The sequence below is a fragment of the Misgurnus anguillicaudatus genome, chromosome 20 (genome assembly GCF_027580225.2).
Source record: "Misgurnus anguillicaudatus chromosome 20, ASM2758022v2, whole genome shotgun sequence".
In the NCBI taxonomy this organism is placed as follows: Eukaryota; Metazoa; Chordata; class Actinopteri; order Cypriniformes; family Cobitidae; genus Misgurnus; species Misgurnus anguillicaudatus.
In genome coordinates, this window is record NC_073356.2 from 10,228,776 (window position 1) to 10,247,762 (window position 18,987).

An 18,987-nucleotide genomic window follows, 5' to 3' on the forward strand; every position below is an offset into this window, starting at 1 on the left:
CACACTTGACAGTCTTTCACTGCAAAACCATCTAAGTGCATTCAGTAAACCTTTAACCAGGTAAAAAAGCCTTGCAGCTCAACAATTGAAATCTGACGTATGTGTGCCATTTTTATTCAATTCTTCTTCTGTGCACTAGGGGACTTTTACTACTTTTTAGTAGTCTCAAATATGTGTAGGTTTCTTCAAAAACACACATTTTTGAGCAAAAAGCTGAGATAATTTCATTTTTGCGAAGGACTTTTGATAGAGATCAGATGCAGAGCGATCTTTAAAACATACACTTAGTTATTTTTCTTTCACATGAGGAGTTACTTCTGGGTTGTATAAGTTCCGGAAGTGCGCCACCTAGTGGATAATATTCTCGTCATTGGCAGGGAAGCTTTTTCTCTTAATTGACGAGATAACTCGTCACAGGGCGGGGAAAGAGTTAAAAAGGTGATGCATATTTAATGTCACTGACATATAAAAGAGCGCTTGCCAATGTTTAAATCTTTTCGAGCAGCAAGAATAGCTTATATTTCCAAAAACCTGCAGCAATTATACAAGCATATTCTATGTCAAAAACTGTTTTTATAAATATGTACTTTGCTGTGTGTGTTTTTTTGGGTACGCACACTTTACGATCAAATCTGTCCACCACCACGCTGTATAAATGAGGCCCCTGGACTGAGAACATTTTAAAGGGGATCGCACACAAGCCGCGCAGCTCAGCGTTGCGCCGTGTCGAGTCGCGTCTAGGACAACTCGGAGGTATTGTAAACCGGAAGAGCACATTAAATAGCGTGAGCTTCGTCAGATAGCGTCTACTTCAAAATGCTAAATATACGTTAGCAGCCAATGTTAATCATTAATGATTTGGGACAAATATGATGTTATTTAATGTTAAACTATGTGAGTGGCGCTGTGTGGCGCGACAGGGATTTGAGCAACTTCCGTCAAAGCTGGGTGGCGCGGACACCCAGCTTTGGCGCCGCCGGTGTGCGTATACTCATAGAAAAAATGTGTTCGATTTTTTTAGAACGGCGCTGCGTGGCGCTGAGCTGCGCGGCCGGTGTGCGATCCCCTTAAGAGATGGTATTTAGCGACTTTTGCATCTGAGCTCTTCAAAGATGCCCATACCAAATATAGTTATATAGTATGTTTACGTTTTTTGGGGGAAATTAATGTAGATACCCACCATAATTGTTTTGCATATTAAATTAAAATTAGGGAAAGTATTTGAATAGACATCACTTAAGTATGTTTAGATCCTGCTAAAGCCCTCTCTCTCATCAGCCTTTGTGTTGTTGTGTCAGTTCTCTTAATGAAGAAGGTCAGTAAGCTGATGTTTGCAGTTTTCAGTAGCCTAGCCAGCTTTTGACCTGCTTACCTGTTCACATCAGTGTTAAGAGTTCAGCATTAACATTCACGCTGCATGGCTGCCCTGGCAATGAGTATGAGAAAGCACATTTACTTTTGCTTTGCTGTCATGACCCACTTCATCACACAGTTTGTGTTGAAGCAGATAGGCACTGCATATTTGATTGGATAGTAGACATTTACATATTCATAAACAGAAGTTGGTGGTGTAAAACTGTATTTATAGGCATATATGAATAATAAGAGTTCTGTACATGGTAGTGACATATCTTGAGACTCAAACACGATTGTTTCCTCCTTCTTATGTAAACCTCATGCATGCAAAAGACCACTGAAAAAAAGCCATTCTCAACATAACACCAACAGTGATGTTACAGTAACCTTATAATTCATGACCCTTAAATAAGGTAATACATGTACATGTAAAACCATCTCTGGATAATTTGTGCACTTAATAAAGCCAAATTCCTTTCGATGTAGATATCAGAGAACAATTCAACAGATTATTTTAATGCATTCTTTGGCACCTATAATCGGATATTTAGCCACTATTAATCTGTTTTTTTATCAAACTGTGAACAGGCTGGAAGTTTGGGATATCTGACATAAAATACAGCAATAAAGTCTCGAGGCTATATTGTGCATTAGCCTCCTTTAAAGTATTTCAAAAACATCTTTATTCCCATTAACATTCTTGAATATATCAAAAAGCGAATCTGTGTCTGCTTTTAGAAAACTCACCAGTATCAATGAAGGATGTGTGTGTTTCTGTGTGTGTTCTGTATCAGAATCACACTATGTCCATTACAAAACAAAACTGGTCTTTGTTGTGCTATGAGCTTGATACAGTAATACACAAACCAGTAAGGCAACTCATTGTTCGATCTGAAAACTCATTGTTTGATCTGTATCTCTTTAAATTTTTATACTGGAACATTTGGCACATGCATTCATTGTAATTCCCTTTCCTCCTATCATATTAAATAGTCTATTTTCTTTCATGGTTTCTTGAACAATATATTTTTATGCCTATCATACAGCAAGCTGAAAGGGATAGTTCACCCCAAAATGAAAATTGTCATCATTTAGGCTACTCACCCTCATGTTGTTACAAACCTGTATTATTTTCTTTATTCTGTTTAACACACACAAAAAAAGATATTTTGATAAATGATGTACACAGTTAAATACACAGCTGATGGTTCCCACTGACTTCCATAGTATTTGTTTATCCTTGAAGTCAATGGGTACCATCAACTGTGTGGTTATCATCATTTATCAAAATATCTGTTGTGTTGAAGACAATAAAGAAATTCATCCAGGTTTAGAACAACATGAGAAGGAGAAAATGATGATAGAGTTTTCATTTTTGGGTGAACTCTCCCTTTAAGTTCATGTTTTAAGATGTGGGGTAATGCTGGACTGATGTTACACATCTGGTTAAATTATTTACATTTCTGCACTCGCACTCTTTACAAGGGTGAGAACTCTAGAAGTCTATAGTAATTTTTTTAGAGTCATTGGATGGGGTGAATAGTTAAATGATGGTTACGAGACCTGGGGTATAAACAAGGGAAATACTGTAATAAAAAATGCCTTTTAGGTTGAGCAGACTAAACAATAAGTGTTTTGGTAGAGGAGATTGCAAACATTTTTTTGGTCATGCTGTTAAAGTACCCGACAGGCTAGAAGCTGACACAGTTATACATTAAACTGTTTCTGAATAAATGATTTACATAATGGAAAGAATCCAGTATTTCAGTTTGCTAAAAGTATGGATTTAAGAATATATATGCCCATGAATAGCATAAGACATTTGTAAATATTTTTTTCTTTGTGTGAGTAGCTACAGTAGTGCAACTGTTTTCATAAGATTGAGTTAAATAGGCCTAGTTGTTTTTAGCTGACCAATGAATAATACATTTCAATCCAGGATAAGAACATCAAAGCATCATAAAAACAAAAAGTACATAGTAGATGGTATATGTGTAAAATATAATTGAAAGAATTCCTGTGTTTTGTACTTGGCATGTGTGAGGGAGAATATTTAACCACAGAGGAAGAATATTCACTATGATATTTACATGTTTTTGGTTACATTCTGCTTTGTTTTGTTTGCTGGGAAGGTTTTGTCCACAAACTTACAGTATTAAATAGGATTTCACGCCCATTGGGGAAATGTACATCTCTCACTGTTGATTTTAATGGCACTGCTTTTAAAACTTCTGGATGACTGAAACTTCGTTATGTGAATGATGCTGAATCACAAATGGAGAGCGGAAATGACAGCCACATAATGATCTGTGCAGTATGACCCAGTAATGGACGTTGTTTTGCTCTGAATTGCCTGTTGCCTGGAGATGTTTTGCTAATAAGTAATTAGATGTGATAAAGAGAGAGACCGACTCTGTTCAAGCCAAACAGGGTCAACAGACACTGAAAATAGTCAAACGCTCCCTCAACTCTGGAAAAACTCATTTAAAGACGGATGTGTTAAAAACAACTCGATCTGTGTTATTTTTGGGACTACACACAAAATGCATTGGCCCAAACTAGACACATCTCTGTGGCATTATTGGAACAACAATACCAGAGATTTTTTTTCTACTTTTAATACAACCTGTGTTGTGACGTTTTTACACAAAATCAACACAAAATTACACATAATGTTTTAAATAGCATAACACAACAAATGTGTAAAAAATTAACACATCATTTTTTTAGAGTGGTCTTTTATTTTTATGGCAAATAGCAGCTTTGGTTGGCAGAAAACTTCACTGAAAAAAATGATTCATTGAATTTAATAAATTTTTTTAAGGTAAGTGGTTGCAATCAATTTATTTAAGCTACATTTAAACAAAAAAGATTAGTAACGTAAAACAAAATATAAAACTTTTGTTTAAATGTAGCTTAAATAAATAGATTGCAACCACTTACCTTAAAAAAATTGATTAAATTCAATGAATCATTTTTTTCAGTGTTCCGTAAAAAATATAGGAAACATGTAAACAACTTTGCAGTTTTAACTGTGAAAAACACGGTGGTATTTTTTTCATTACAGCAAAGTCTTAATAACTGTATTTTTCACTACAAAGTTTTGTATACTTTACAATTCTTAACCGTGTATTTTATTAACTGATATACAGCATACCACCATAACACGTGGTAAAATGGACGACCATTTGGACAATCACAAGTGGCCTTTCCATAGATTGTTGTCAATACATGTAGAGATGTAAGAGATGACAGTGTCATTCACACAAATACAAAAAACCATGATGGTAACATGTGACATGAAAATAGTGTTATGAACGTTAATTAAACAAAACAAATTGTAACATAAACCATCCAAATGTACATAACTCGTAACAAATATAAGAGGAAACATAATTATTTAAATAAAATATCATCAAATGTGGAGAGTCATGAAGGGAATTGTGAAAATGTAATTTCACTGATTTTACCGTAAATTTTACAGTGACATCATGGATTTTTAACTTTTTAGATTTTACAGTAAAAATACATGTATAATCCTATAAAGATTTTAACCATAAAATATTGTTTATGCAATCAAAAACAGTACATTTTCCTTTATTTAACGTTAAATTCAATGTAATGTTTTGTTAAATCTATTACAGCCTTTAACTGTATATGTTAAGGTTTTCATTAGGTAACCAGTTAACAGATTTTTGCTGTAGGATTGACATTTTTTTTCAAAATTATATATGGAAGAGGTTATGTTAATGCTTAATCCAATACTTATAGTCATTTTTGCAACAGGCAGTTTATGTCAAAGCAACAATCCACTGATGAGTCATTCATATTAAGGGCTGTTTTTCCGGAAGAGAAAGACTGCTTTTATAAATAAATGTGTTAACTTTATTAGTGTATTTTAACACAGGTGGCCTCAGAGCTAACAGACGTGAACTAATACAGCCATAATTTAATTCTGATTTCACAAGGTCTTCAAGCTTAAGGGCCAATCCCATTTCTCTGTCTTACCCTTTCCCCTTCCCCTACCACTTCGTCTTACCCCTAGCCCTTGTCCCTCAAAACCAAGTGTTAAGCGCTAGGGGTGAAAACATACCCCTATGAAATGAGACACCGCTTGGTTACGGATACGTCATCATACATCGTCGTTTGCTGGCTGCCAGTTAAAACTGTATACAAGCATGCAGTCCATTCATGGCTAGTTAGAGAAATACGGGAATGTTGTGCAAATCAGCAAGAGAAATACGGGAATGTTGTGCAAATCAGCAACGTAACGTTAGCGTAGCAAACTAGCGAAATTTTAAAACATTTAAATTAAGAACATAATTCAAATATATATGAACAGGACTGTGTAGAGCACAAAACAAGACGTTAATAATTTTTAAATTAATTATTAAGCCGAAAATACTTACATTTATGGGACTCTCTGGACGCTCTGGCCGCCATTTTTGCCGGTTGCGCAGTGTATTCTGGGTACCCCTTAGTTTCAAGTAAGCTCGCGGAAATTCTTGGTTTTAAGGGGTATCTACCACTTGCCCTTAGCCCTACCCCTTGATCAAAACGAGAATTGGGATAGCCCTTACTCTCACGTGAACGTGCAAAACTAAGGGGTAGGGGTAAGGGGAGACAGAGAAATGGGATTGGCCCTAATTTTGCTCAGACCCTAAATAGCAGGAGTGTCAACATAACATCTTACAACAAATATGCACATATACACACAAAACCTAGTGACAAAATCACTACATGGGGTGAGCGTTACAAGACACATCCAACATATATATGAGTTTTTGCTGGGAAACTATAATAATAAAGCTGATTTTCTAATATCAGTAAAGCTAGGTAATATCAGGTGATCTTGTATTATATCTGTCTGTTATGATGGCAGTGTACTACACACACAGCAATAGCATGCATCTGTAGATGATTTTTTTTACTGCATTTTACAGTAAAAACCACTTTGACAGGACATTAAATCTAATTTGTGGATGTCTACATTTTCAGTGCAAGTGAATATAAACATTTCTTATGGCACCATGCTTTGCTGCACACATGTTAGGTGAAGAGCCTGCATTGTGAGCTTATTATAATCCAGGTTCGTGCACATTTCTTATCTAGTACAATTACAGAGTACTGACAATAAAGATTTTGGGACATAAATAATATAGAGCATCATCTGAGATGCATTGTGTGTAATACAAGCCAAAATACTCACACTCACACAGTGTCTTCACTCCGCATGCTATTAATAGCAAGTATTGATGAGGATTACTGCTAGAAGGTTTTCAGAAGGTGTAGCTGAACGCCAAGGGACTTAGCAGCTGTGAACACTGACAAAGCTCAATCACAGCTTAGGAAATAAAGGTGGCTTTTCCCTCCCGTTGCTAATGACTTGAGGTGATGGTGCACTGCACGGCAGGCTAAAATAAACCGGATACATGAGCAATCTATCAGGAGACTGCTGAGAACAGAAAAATGCATCGTCATCACATGAGAGAATGAGAAGATGCCCTAATACACTATCATTCAATACTAGACTGAAGATTGATACATTTTTGTCAGAGTTAGCATCAAGCTAATTTGCAATGTCATAGTGAGGCTTAAAGAATACAATAGGGCTACATATAATTTTACAAATATACAGTACTGTGCAAAAACCTTAGCTCACCACCACCAGCTTTGTTGTTTTAATAAATGCCCATCACTCTTTTATTAAGATACAAACAGAAAATACAGGAAATATGTACACAAAATTATAAACCAAAACAATTTTCAGAAATATCTTCACCAGGAATCAGTCGGTATTTAGTGTGATCTCTCTTGGCACGAAACACATCTTGAGCTTTTTGAGGAGACTGAAGTCTTGAAGTCATTTGATTAGAATTAGAGATTTAATTTAATTTAGGTTAAAGAGATCCTGCAGCTGCTATTGCTCAAGTGTAAGGGGAGTTTACCAGTTTTGGGGAAAGTTACTTTTAAAAGTAATGCATTACAATATTAAGTTACACCCCAAAAAAGTAACTAATTGCTTTACTTAGTTACTTTTCATGGAAAGTAATGCTTACGTTACTTTTGTGTTACTTTTTCTTGGCCGAGTCTTGGGCTGCGTCCAAAACCGCATACTGTACAGTACCAACTTACTTGCCATTAAAACAGTAGGTAGCCTACTGTATAGTATGAATAAGATTCGGACGTACTACATCAGCCATGTTGCTACATCACGTGACATGCGTCAGCATCACGTCATGACATTCCAGCGCGAAAACAATAGGCTTGTTCGACTTCATGCAGCACCGCAAGAGACGACAGCAGGATGACGTCAAAGTACCATGAGAATGATTAGAGAAATCATACGAAGTCTAATTTTGTCTCACTCTCGCAATACTTTGACGTCATCCGGCTGTCGGTTCTTGCAGCGCCGCATGAAGTCGAACAAGCATAACCGCATGCCTCTTCTTCTTCGTTGGATAACTCCTCTCCCGGGGCTTCATGGGATAGCGAAGTGTCCATCGTATGCACACTGCAAAATCTAACTGGAAGTAGTAGGTCATCTGGGTACTTTTCGCATACTACTCGCCTCACCTACTGCTTTTCGGGTACTATATAGTATGGAAGTAGGCGGTTTCGGACGCAGCATTGATCTCTTTCAATAGTTCTGCATTTAGAAATTGAACATGTCATCACAAAAATGTCGAGCTCTGGCCTGCCATCTCAGTTTCTGCCTCAAACTGTTCCCACACAGGCGTGTACGCATAGAGTGCATAATGTGACTGTTTAGTTTAATTCAGTACATCATTTTTTTATCGAATTAATTAAACTGAAAAGGTAACTTGCATTACTTTTTAAAAAAAGTAACTTAAATATTAATGTGTACATTTAAAAATAATGCGTTACTTTACTCGTTACTTCAGAAAAGTAATATTATTACGTAATGCACATGTCTTGTAATGCGTTACCCCCAACACTGGAGTTTACCCTAACTACTTGACACTTCAGCTCATACTGTTTTTAATACTACATACACATTTCCTATATTTTCTGGTTGTATTCTAATAAAGAGACTGAGAAGTAATTATATGTGGTCAATATAGCAGTGCAAAAACAACAAATCTAATGGTGGTATCGTGGCCTAAGACTTCTGCACAGTACTGTAAATGAATTAAAGGTGGATCCTGGTGGAAAAAACTGCATCTGTGCAGGTTATATATTGAGCAACAAACATTTCTTTGGTGGCAGTGTATCTGATCAGACTCACACAAACAGTCATGTAAAGCATGATACAAGGAACATTCAACTTCTGTTGGTGTTTATGCCAGCATAAAATCTTAGGCTCTGTTTACACGAGAACGCTCGAGGGTGAAAACGTAAAAATATTTTATCGGATGTGCTTTTCGTTTACACAGCGACGGCATTTTTGGGGCTTAAAAATGCAAAAAAGTGAAACCACCCTCCAGAGTGGAAATCTTAAAAAAGCATTCCCGTCTAAAGGGTTAAAACGCAAAAGTCTGCTCACAGTGGCTCTCGTTGAGTACGTGTTTACGTCACAGGCATGCGCCAGTTCAAGAAAATAACAACAAACATGTCGGATTATTTCCATACGTCAGACCTTCAAGTTGCCATAGCAGCTCTGATAAATATACAAGAGCCTTTTCAGCAGTTGTACGAAATATTCACAGCTATTATTATTACCTCCATCAAATTGTAGGCAAACCAGACGGCTTTGGACGAGACTTGGGAGAACAAGGACAAGAGTTGTACGCAGGCGCGTGGACTTGGTGTTGTTGTGCGTCACTGCTTCACATTGCCACCTAGCCGCCTGAAGTGCATACTACATCGAACATCATATACTTTTGCGTCACCATATGCATGCAGATTCCCTCCCAAAACGCTTGTATAAATATGGAATAAAAAGTGATAATGCAACGCCACTTTTGTGTTTTCTCTTCAGATCGTTACCGAGTAAAACGTATAGAAACCCCTGAAATGTCAGCTGGACCCGTGTTTGAAAAAAACTTTCCGAAACTTGTACGAACCCTGGCGAAGTGCATTTGGCACAGAAATACTCTGTAACACATCCAATTGCTTTTTTTGACACTTTGCCTGCGTTTAGCATGAGGAAACAACTCTACAAATGTGTTAAGTCAGAATGTTTGCATGAAATACCATTGAACCACTCTTCTAAGCAAACCATGAAAGGCATATTGTGGTGTATTATGTTGGCATAATCGTCCCCATGTTTGGTTTCCACTGCTGTCAGTTTTACTTCAGTGGACATTAAGCAGAAGATCTGAGGTCAGAGGATTCTGTAGCAGATCTACTATACATAAACTATGGGAAATACTGTTTCCAAGATTAACAGTGAGATGTAGATGTGAAATTTGACCCAAGTACTGACCAAATCTTTTAAGTGATGTAATGATCAGTAAAACTGTGAAGCACCAAGCTTGGAAACACTAAGAAATTAAATAACACATTCAGAGGTTGTTATGACCACATATGCTTCCAGAAATACCACTTACATCATTTCAAATTCATTGTGACTGTGTTTGTATAAACCCAACTACATGGTAAAATGTGAAAAGTTGGTTCAACTTTAAAAAATGACTTCAATTGGTAACTTTTTTAACTTTTTTTTTTAACTTTTTTTTTTTTTTAATTTCCTAATTGAAGTAATTTTTAAGTTGATCCAACATTTCACTTTTTACAGTGTATACACAACAATCTAATGGCATGTATTTGTATGTATTTTACAAGGTGGCTCATTCGTAAGAATTCATACAACCAAAGTTTGCCCGTGATGTTGGGTTTAGGGGTGCGGTATTAGTTTTTGTACGATTCACTTAGTATGAATTAGCCAACTTATCCCTGTGAGATCAGTTTGGAAGAACGTCAGGGTCTGGTTTACATTTAAAGACCTGCTCCTCACCCTGCATCACACATCATCTGCCAGATGGTTTCTCTGTGCAGTCTGGGTCAAAGTATAGAGAGCAGATGCTCTGATCTTGGTGTGGCATGTTTCCAAGCAGGTTTTTAGGCGGCAGATCAGACAGCCAGGCTCCCCATCAAGAAGAATCCGAAGTTCAATTGGCGTACATGACAAACAACCAACACATTGGGGGGACAGCACACAGCTAGATGTCGACAAAAGCCCGGGAGGAGAAAAGGGGAGTAGACATGAGATAGGGAGGAAAAGATGAGGGCAGCTAAAGGATTGGTGGCACACAGTGGAGCTCATTGTGTCTAACCTGATTATCCTTTACTAAACTCACGGGAGAAAGCTTGTTGACGTCAGTTGGTGTGTGACTGCAGAACCGGGTGGTTAAAAGTGATGAAGTTAGAGACACGTTTAGATCACCACAGCGATCTCTGTCAAGGTTTTTAACAAAAGATTGACATGGTGGTCTTCATAAGTACAAACGTTCGGTCTTTGCTGTCCATCTTCAAGAAGGGTAAGTAGACAAAATGCTGTCCTGTCACTGTTTAAGAAAACGTAATAGTTAATTAAAGAAACATTTGTCAATTAGTATATATGTAATGTCTTTTCAATGTTGATCTAGCTTAGTCTCATTTTTATCTAGACTTTAGTACAATAATAGACCGGCAGTTCTTTGCAAGCACTTGTTTAAACAAAATAGGTGCAGATGTACAAATGTCCCATTTTACGCTTATACAATGAGAGCTATGTGCTAAAGAGATTGAGTAAAAAATCTCTGTGTGTGTTTGTAACAGGTGCTCCTTATCTCCGATTCAAAAGTTTTAGTCTTGTGCATTGAGAAATGAATGAAGGTTAAGTCAATACTTTTTATCAGTTTGTTTCTGTCTTGAGTATTTGTCATATAGACGTGAGATATGAGGTTCATTTGCTGGTAAAAGTTTGGGACAGACTTTGTCACAGTTTGTAAACTTTTTTTTATGTATTTCTCTTTTAAAATATATCAAATGAGTGATTTGTGAATTGGACTCTTACAGTGCACTTACTGTACCTTCAGTCTGTGATGTGATTTTCTATAGCATCACAATGCCTGCAGTGAACAGCGGGACACCTGACACCCCCCTGAGGTGAACTTAGACAAGGAGCTTAAAAGTTGATACCCAGTGAGCCGTTAGAAATCTGCATAAATGACTGAGTTGGAAGAGTAAATGAGGAGTTGATTTCTAAGGGAAAGTCCCTGTCCTAAAAACACTGTGAATAACAATGCTTTCTGAGGCATTACAACTGTTGTTATCTCATGCCAAGTAAGTCAGGAGGTGCATAAGGAAAATTAGGCATCTCTCTGTTTGGTTTGAGAGCCCAGAGTAATGATAGGCCCTTAAGTTTTGCCCCACTCTCCCCTAAACTTTACAAATATACCAGACTTCAAAAGGTGCTTTTCCATAATTCAAAAGTTCAGTTTCTAAGGCACTTATTTGACTTTTGGATGTGGTAATTAAGGTATAATGGAATTGAAACTCAAAGTATGACTTTATGTCAATACTCGCAATGTCGCAAATCTATGACATAGCACGCAAGAGCCAATAAGCGTTTGATATTACTGCCGTAAAGCAATGTGTTGAAAAGCTTCTTAATGCGCAATATTTGAATTCAAATAAAGGGCTGAAGTTGGATCTGTTCACTGTTAGACTTAATCATTTTTTATTTTTTTCTGTAATTTCTACAGTTATTTACCACAAAACATTTAACATTTAATTTACAGTGATTTACTGTATTTTTTTGAATTTGCGGTAGACTGCTGTAAAACAACAGCATTAGGATAATTATGGATGAATTATTGACCGTCAGATTTGAACTCTGACCTCAAGACTTTAAAACACTAGTGGCGCCAAGATTTAGCTCCTCTGGGTGTTTCTTGCTGAATTTAAATGAAAACAAGCTGCTTTGGTTTTCGTATTAGCTAACAGTCTTGAAAAGCTTGTGCGCCAACGTCAATGTGATCAGTGTGACGGGTGTTAAAGTGACACTTTGTAGTTTTTCAACTTTTATCAAGTGACCCTGTGGCACCGTGGTAGTGTTACGCCGAAAGTATAATAGGGACGTCCGCATGACATCATTTTCGTCATCAAGAGGGTCCACGGCCGGACAGTGTGCGTACAGTCTGCGTACAACAGCGCATGCGCGTGAAAATATTTAGACAGGGCACTCCACTATAAACAATTATACAAAGGAAATAGACAGCATTTGCACACACACTATCGTTTTTCTTCTTTAACTTTTACTTCTTCCAAGATCAGAAAGCCCTGGAGCATGTTTGTTTGATTCCTGTTCTTTGTTGTCTTGTTGTTTGTACTAAACTGTGTTTGCAATGGTGGATCAGATACTTTTCTTCACCTATCCTAATGTTTTCATGTACTGTAAATGTCGCCAAATCAGTGCTGCCCTGACAGCCTGTTAGACTAATAATTTGAATAAGAAATCATTTGTATTGCGTATAGTGTTGAACGCGACCATCTGCGTGTAGCCGCGGGGAGTATACTCGAAAAGCTGCGCGGAAGCCGGACGCGGAAAAAAGGTATACCCCGGCCTTTACAGACCTACGACACGGGCGACCCGGGTTCGATTCCCCTTTAAGGGAATATATTTTTAAAACTAGGTTACAGTAAGGGTATTATACTGTAAAATGGAACTGCGGTAAGGGCATCATACTGTAAAAAATATGTACAGTTATGGTACTGTAATGGGGATAGTTACAGTAACTCACTGGCTACCGCATATATACATAAAAAGTCAGTGTTCCTCGCAATCGCATTAATTTTGTAGATTACTGCAAATGAATAAAATTAAGATCTTTTGTGAATTTATGTTGTGTTTTGGCATAATTATTATTGCATATAAAAAGACTGCATAGGAGAAAATGCCTTTTGTGTGTTATGACAAACAAACTAAATATAACAAAATGGTTAAACGATTACAGAAACGTTATTCATTTTAAGGTTTTAATGTGTAGTCTCGTTTAATATTGTCATGAACATTTTATTAAGGAAATGAGTAAACTGTCTTAAATAAGTCAGAAAATATGACTGAAAAAATGTCAAGAATATGAGTAAGAAATGCCAATGCCAATGCCCACAATTTTAATATTTATGAATACACTGTAAAACATTAGCTGTAATTATGCAGCTGGTTGCCAGTTACTTACTGTAGAAGATAAAGACTGAAAATGTTTCATGTTCATTTAACTTTGAACAAACTGTTGCCAGTAAAACTGTAATTTCTGCAGAAATTTTTTACAGTGTATGTACAAAACTGTATGCCGGTAAAGCTGCTAATATGTAAAGAATTAACATATTCATTCTGTCAATATGTCGATATTATACGTTTCAGTGTGTATTAAAACGTAAGTAAAATACACACGTATTCTCATGAGATCACTTTGGACGGTTCCATGCTTGCCCTGTTCTGATCAAGTTTATAAAGTATTTGGTACGTGCTGTTCTTTAGTAGGTTTAGCCTTCCCTACCATTACCACACCATGTTTATGTTAACATATCAGTCTGTGTATAAGTGGATGAGGAACATCAGGTGCATTGTCCAAGATTCACCTGGCCAAATATCACAAAAACTTGTCTTTCTTTCTGTTAATTATATTATAAAGTCATCTATTTTGTTTGTAACATAAGATTCAGACTTGATACGTTTATTTCGATATGTTAAACAGAACCAGAAACGCAAAGGGTAATCTGGTGTTAAAGAGCTGGAGAGATTACTTGGTCACAGTGTGAGTGTGACAGCTTTTGGATTGTTGGAAATGTACTTACAACACAACCCTGTGACTAATTCCTGCCCAAATGCCACACTGTAAAGAAAAAAAATGCAGCATGAAGTTAATGCAACTTGGTTTTGCAAGTCAATTCAACCAAGTATTTTAAGTTTTGACTTGTTATAAGTTGACAAAGTTAAAAGTTACAAAAATATATGTTGATTTGACTATTTTTACAGTTTAGTTTTTACAGGTGCTCCTGTTGGGCACAGAAAGAACGTGCCAAGTTACATTAGTCACGCACACACTTGCATTATAGGAAAATGAAGTGAATATAGACGTGCCCTTCCACCAAAACCTTCACTGCACATGCATTACCATCTTGATTTGATTTGAAGGAAACAATTAACCAAGAAAGACTTGGATGACTGTGATTTGATGACACTGAATTTTCCATGATTCTTCTTTGGTGATCTCATACCGCATGTTCCGAAGAAGAAAAACTGCATTCATGTTGAGACCAACAACAGCTTTTTCTTTCTTCAGCAGGGCAAAAGCAGGATGATCAGAAAAAGCTAAGTGTACACTATACAGCGTCTCAGCACCATCAGGACAATGTTTTCATTGAGGGCTGTAGGCCTCAGTACCTAGAAGATCTACATACTGAGGCCCAGGAAGGACTGAAGATCTTACAGCAGGAAGGTGAGCTTTATCCCCATTACATCAAACGCACAACAACATAATGATCTACAGTATGACATGTGCTTTTCTTTATTTCATGCAGAGCACAGAAATGGGTTGGATTTTCAGGATGATCAGAGTTTGGTACGTTTTTATTTATTTCTGAGAAATAAATGTGATGAAATGTGAACTGAACAATAATTTTTAAGAATTTTAGACACATAAAGGTGTAGAAATTGTGTTGTTAATAATTCAATCCTATACTGCCCTTGACTCCTCCATAGCCAGAAGATGCCAGCTCAAGAGATAGAGATGAATCATTGGAGACTAACAGCACTGCTGGAAACTCAATCATCTCAGCGTCTTCTGCCTCAGCAGTGTCTTCTCGTCCAGTGCTTACACGGCAAGGTATATCACGCTGACTTAAGGCCTAAAAATAAACTGTACTCAGTGACACATACAAGCTCTTTTTGTTTTGTGCTCTTCTCTAATGTGCATTGTGGTTTAATGTATTCATGTGCCTCCTACAGGACACATAGGGAAGGTGCAGTAGCAAAACATAACAGCTACAACTTAGATTTCATGTGTTTTTTCAAAACACCTGGAGGGAATGGGTTAGGTTTGGGAACTCTTGGTGTTTATTCCTTGTATTTAATCCTCCCGTAGGTTCCACATTTAAGCCCTTAAATCCAGTTAAAAGGTTGGACAGGACAAGGAGGAGAAGCAGAAGAACAACTATTATGGGCATTCCACAGCAAGTCCAAAAAGAACTGGATATGGGAACTAGTAACTATGCTTGTGTTATTTTCATTTGCAATTCAGTTTCTGACCATGACCTTAAAAAAGAAACTTTTATATAAGATTAACTATTTTTCAAAAGTTAAAAGAATGATTACTTTGTTTGGTTTCTATGAAGATATGGCAAGAGGAACCATACAACAGCTTCCAAACGGAGAACAATTCAGTGAAGATGATTCATCTGGCAGAATTGTGATCCCAACAATTGATGGAGAACCTCCTTCAGGACATCATGAAGGGGCTCGGGTACACCTGCAAAATATTGAGGCTCTTCAGACATCGAAAGATGAGGAGCTTCTGATACAACACATCCAGTCTGTCTATCAAGATGACATGTCAGTAAGCCGAAAGCTGGGGAAACCAATATGCCCATTGCAGAGGCCTAAATCTCTGGCTGTGCCAGGCATGATCACTTCCACTTTACTACAGGAGCCTCAAGGTCCTGTCATGTCCATCTCACCACAAGCAACGTATTTATCCAAGATCATTCCAAACGCAGTTCTGCCCGCTGCAATAGACATAATCGAAATTAATCACGGTCTCTGCCAGCATAGCATCAGTGCCATTAGCAAAGGAAGCTCAACAGCTAGCCCAGCTTCTTCACGGTCGGGAGGTAGAAGAAGTGAAGGTCCAAATAGCACCAGCTCCACGCGAAGCCATTCACGATCATCAGAGACTGTTGTCTCCAACTCCTCCACAATCTCTTCAAAAGAAAATGGTTCACCAATTTGTGTTGCTGACGGCACCAAAGAAGTCTCTGATGTAAACCCAAAGGACATACACGCTTCAAGCTTAAACAGTAATACAAGTACTAAGCAGAGAGTGGAGCACAAGGCATTGAGTGATGCAGAAGAAAACATCAGAAGCAGCAGTCCGTGCTCTCGTAGCCTCTCTGTGATGAAGACAAAACTACCACCAGCACCACCACAGAGAACCTATTCTCTGCACCATGAGAAACTCAAGCGGAGATCAAAGGACTGGGTAAATGGAAAAGATTTCAAAGATATCGCACCAAACAATAGACAGAACTCATCAAAAGGCTTAGAGTCATCTCTAAAGTCCAGTCCAGGGAGTCCTGACCAGGCTTTTACTGGATGTCAAGCGGGATCAAGTAGTTCATCTCCACAGAAAATAACATCTAGTGAAAGTAAATTTGATAGGACTTTGTCTCCTTCGAGTGGATACTCAAGTCAGAGTGGCACACCAACACATTCCCCTAAAGAGGTCAGTCCATCCTCACCTGGAAATAGGAGCGCTAAGCATTCAAGATGTACAGGAGTACAGACCTCCCCAGTGGTCTCAGTTTCTTCATCCATGACGTCTCTGTCTTCAGTCACATCAGACGCCACACATCACGATATGCAAACTAATACCACTCCATCAGAGCCACTAAAGCTCTTCCCTCCTGTTACAATAGCACAAAATAAATTGACATCCCCACAGCCAACAATCACCCTTAGGGACCGGTTTAACATTCCACCTCCACCTAAGGTAAAGGCCCCCTCTCCCCCACCTCCTGAAACCTGGATTCACAATAAACGCACATTTGAACTGTTATGTGGCCCAGGTCCAAACCTCTGTAGGTTAGATCAACTTCAAAAGCAACCGAAAGAGACATTAATTGGTGAAACTCAAAACACAGATTTAGTGCATAATGTTACGCAAATCATTCCAGAAATACAGACCTTAGAAGAAACAAGCGCTGTGTCTCAACTAGAGAACAAAGAATATGTATTGGAAGAGCAAAATGAGAGAGTGCTACAACAAGTGCATGAACAAATGGTGGCTGAACATCCAGCAACAAGATCAACATTACACAATGAACAAAGTAAACAAGAAGGTCCAGAAACAAAGGAGCAGAGAAATGTAGATGACCAAAAGGAACAAGGTATTCAAACAAATCCTAATAAGAAGATACCAACTATTGAAGTTGATCAACCAAACTCTGAAGTGAATACTTCAACTGCAAACTGTTACAAAACTGATGCAGAGAACCAAAGACACTGCACTGTAAAGGACATTACTAATCAAAAATCAATGCAAACTTTAAATATAGAAGTACATGAGGTCCGTGGCATTTCTCCACCCCCTTCTCCACCTCCAGCACACCACCCACCACCACCACCCACTAAACAATTGTCACCCTCTAGAGTGTCTATTCCAGCACCTGGTGAGGAGAAACATAGGCACGAGACAGAGGTAGAATCTGCATCTCTGGAATCTTCTTGGCCTCCACCACCGCCACCCATAGATGGTTCAGCTGACTTGATATTTGAGGAGCAAGATGAACTTCCCGAATTTCCCCCACCACCTCCTTCATTTATCCATGAGCCACTCTCAGAAAAGGGTCTTGAAGAATCATGCGAAGAACAAATCAACTCAGTCTCTGATACGGCCAGTGGTTTAGAGAAAATAATTACCATTCTGCCAAAAAGATCTCTACTTAACAGTACGGTTATGGATGTCAGGCAATATGACAAGCCAAAATCTTGCACCAACATCTTACCTGTGGACCAAGCTGACTCTCCTGAGAGGTCTATACTTTCACAGGATGAACATCCACCAAAGTCAACTACGTCAGCACACGATTCATCCGAACAAGCATCAGCTGATCCTCAGGCAGAGTCTAATATTGTGCCTCTTGCACCTCCTTTGCCAGTGGAAGACCCATCTACTGTCAACATCAGAAGGCAACCAAGCCCAGTAAACAAAGACGACAGAAACAAAGAACTGCTTTGTCGACACAAGAACACACCAGTTCCAAAAGAAGATGCCAACATCCCCCTTGTCACACCTTCTTTACTTCAGATGGTGCGACTACGAGCTGTAAATCTTGAAGATCAAGTAAACGATGATAGCAAAACAGGCACTGAGGCTACAACGAAAAAGGATCAGCAAATCTGTATTCACACTACACCCCAAAAGCCTATTCGCAAATCCTTGACTTTAAAATCGAACCAACCCACATCCTCTACCACGGTCACAGCCCCTTCCATGTGTCTACAAGATGCCATACGTATGAAGACCGCTGCTCTGTCATCCGGTGGAGCACCAGCAATGCTTAATTCACGCTCAACTGCTAGCACCGGTTTACCATTGTCTCCTGCGTCAACAGCCAGTTTTATCTTCTCCAAGAGTACAAAAAAAGTCGTCCTTGAAACACCTACATCTCCCGGCGCTCAGTCAGAGATAATGCAGGTTTCCGATCAAGCCAAGATGATGATTACAAACGGCACAAAAAAGCCAATTAAGGTGCCACCACCTGTTGCTAAGAAACCAGTGCATGGACTAAATCCTTATAACAAGCCAGAGATCACATCAACCGATAAGACAGAGAGCTTGACAAGCGAACAAATAGTACGAGTTAATGGTGATGCTGTGCATCCTGCTGGTCGGTGAGCACAAGCATCAATGAGCCAAGATGAAGCAAGTAAGATTATTTCAATGCAATGAAATAGAGGTG

At 38.2% G+C, this 18,987-nt stretch overlaps 1 protein-coding gene across 1 annotated transcript in view; it reads left to right on the forward strand.

Annotated features, from left to right (window-relative positions):
• nhsl3 (NHS like 3) overlaps positions 1-18,987 on the forward strand; it is a 54,466-nt gene that overhangs the window by 34,383 nt on the left and 1,096 nt on the right. Inside the window, exons 3-7 of the mRNA XM_073858716.1 lie at positions 14,592-14,747; positions 14,830-14,870; positions 15,011-15,134; positions 15,393-15,551; positions 15,607-18,954. Of these exons, the coding sequence (XP_073714817.1) occupies positions 14,592-14,747; positions 14,830-14,870; positions 15,011-15,134; positions 15,393-15,551; positions 15,607-18,923 (3,797 nt within the window). The 3' untranslated portion in view covers positions 18,924-18,954. The remainder of the gene's footprint in view (positions 1-14,591; positions 14,748-14,829; positions 14,871-15,010; positions 15,135-15,392; positions 15,552-15,606; positions 18,955-18,987) is intronic.